The 1,265-nt window shown below is 53.5% G+C and overlaps 1 protein-coding gene across 1 annotated transcript; it reads left to right on the top strand.

The window, feature by feature from the left end:
• Nucleotides 1-269: 269 nt before the first annotated feature.
• On the top strand, nucleotides 270-1,064 carry LOC141032363 (uncharacterized). The gene has a single exon (XM_073506236.1). The coding sequence runs from the start codon at nucleotides 270-272 to the stop codon at nucleotides 1,062-1,064; it is 795 nt and encodes a 264-aa protein (XP_073362337.1).
• Nucleotides 1,065-1,265: the final 201 nt, after the last annotated feature.

Genomic DNA, 1,265 nt, shown 5'->3' with positions numbered 1-1,265 from the left:
CAACAAGCTGGCTTGTAGTCATTAGAGCCTTGACCTTGGATCTGGAAATCCGAGCCATCAACGAGGTCATCTCGACGGAGAGACTAGCCGGTACGAGAGGCAGTGTCTTCACCGTCCGTTGGCCGCGAAGCACGACATATCAACACCAGCCAATCTCATCATCGAAAGAGGCTCCTTGGAGTAACGAACGACAAAATCCCACACTGGTTAGCATAGATAAATTCTTCTGCACTGGGAGCTGAGAGCTTCTCTTCCCCGCCTACGGCCTGATGGCCGCAGCCACGGCGTGCTCCGACCACTGCCCACTGATCCTGGCGACATGCAACGCCTCGATCCGTCGTGCTCGCTTCCGATTCGAGTCCTTGTGGCCGAAATTCCTGCACTTTCACACAACTGTGGAGCGTGCCTGGAATGGGCCGGTTCAACAGCGCTGTGGTTTTGCACATTTGCAGATCAAGCTCAGCAGGGTGGCGCACGACCTGAAGATCTGGAGCAGATCATTGTTCAGCGATGTGAAGACACAGTTCCACATTGCCAGGGAGGTAATTCTCCGGCTGGACGTGGCGCAGGAGACAAGAACTCTTTCAGAAGCAGAGTACAAACAGCGCAAGCTGCTCAAGATAGGCCTGGTGGGGCTAGCGGCCATTGAAAGGGCCAGAAGAAGACAAGCCTCCAGGGTGCTCTGGCTGCGAGCAGGCGACGCCAGCACAAAGTTCTTCCATGCCAAATGTTGCTCCAAAAGACGCAAGAATTTCATCCACACCATTCAGAGCGACGATCAGTGTGCCACGGCTCATGGGGACAAGGCACAGATCATTCATGATCACTTCAGCAAGGTGATGACAGCGGACACAGGTCGACGTGTGACCCTTAACTGGAGCGCGCTGGAGCTACCAAGGATTCAAGCAGCTGGATTGGATAATCCATTCAAGGAGGGTGAGGTTTGGGCAGCAATCATGCAATCACCAACGGAGAAGGCGCCGGGCCCCGATGGTTTCAGTGGTACTTTTTTCAGAGCCTGTTGGTCGATCATCAGCAACGACATCATGGCGGATTTCCACTAGTTCTACCACCTTGCTGGTGGTAATTTGGCTGCTCTGAACACTGCTTTCGTGGCGTTGCTGCCGAAGAAGGATGGGGCCGTGCGGATGACAGACTTTCGCCCAATCAGTCTGATCCACTCTTTTGCAAAGCTGGTCACTAAGGTGTTGTCAATTCGACTGTCAAAAGTAATTCACATGATCATTTCCCCTGCACAGTCACCT

Source organism: Aegilops tauschii, chromosome 1 (genome assembly GCF_002575655.3).
Source record: "Aegilops tauschii subsp. strangulata cultivar AL8/78 chromosome 1, Aet v6.0, whole genome shotgun sequence".
Taxonomy (NCBI): Eukaryota; Viridiplantae; Streptophyta; class Magnoliopsida; order Poales; family Poaceae; genus Aegilops; species Aegilops tauschii.
This window is presented reverse-complemented; position numbering and strand designations above follow the sequence as displayed.

Excerpts from the sequence above, each read along its gene's own strand:
- LOC141032363 (XM_073506236.1), top strand. The coding sequence starts at position 270 with ATGGCCGCAGCCACGGCGTGCTCCGACCACTGCCCACTGATCCTGGCG.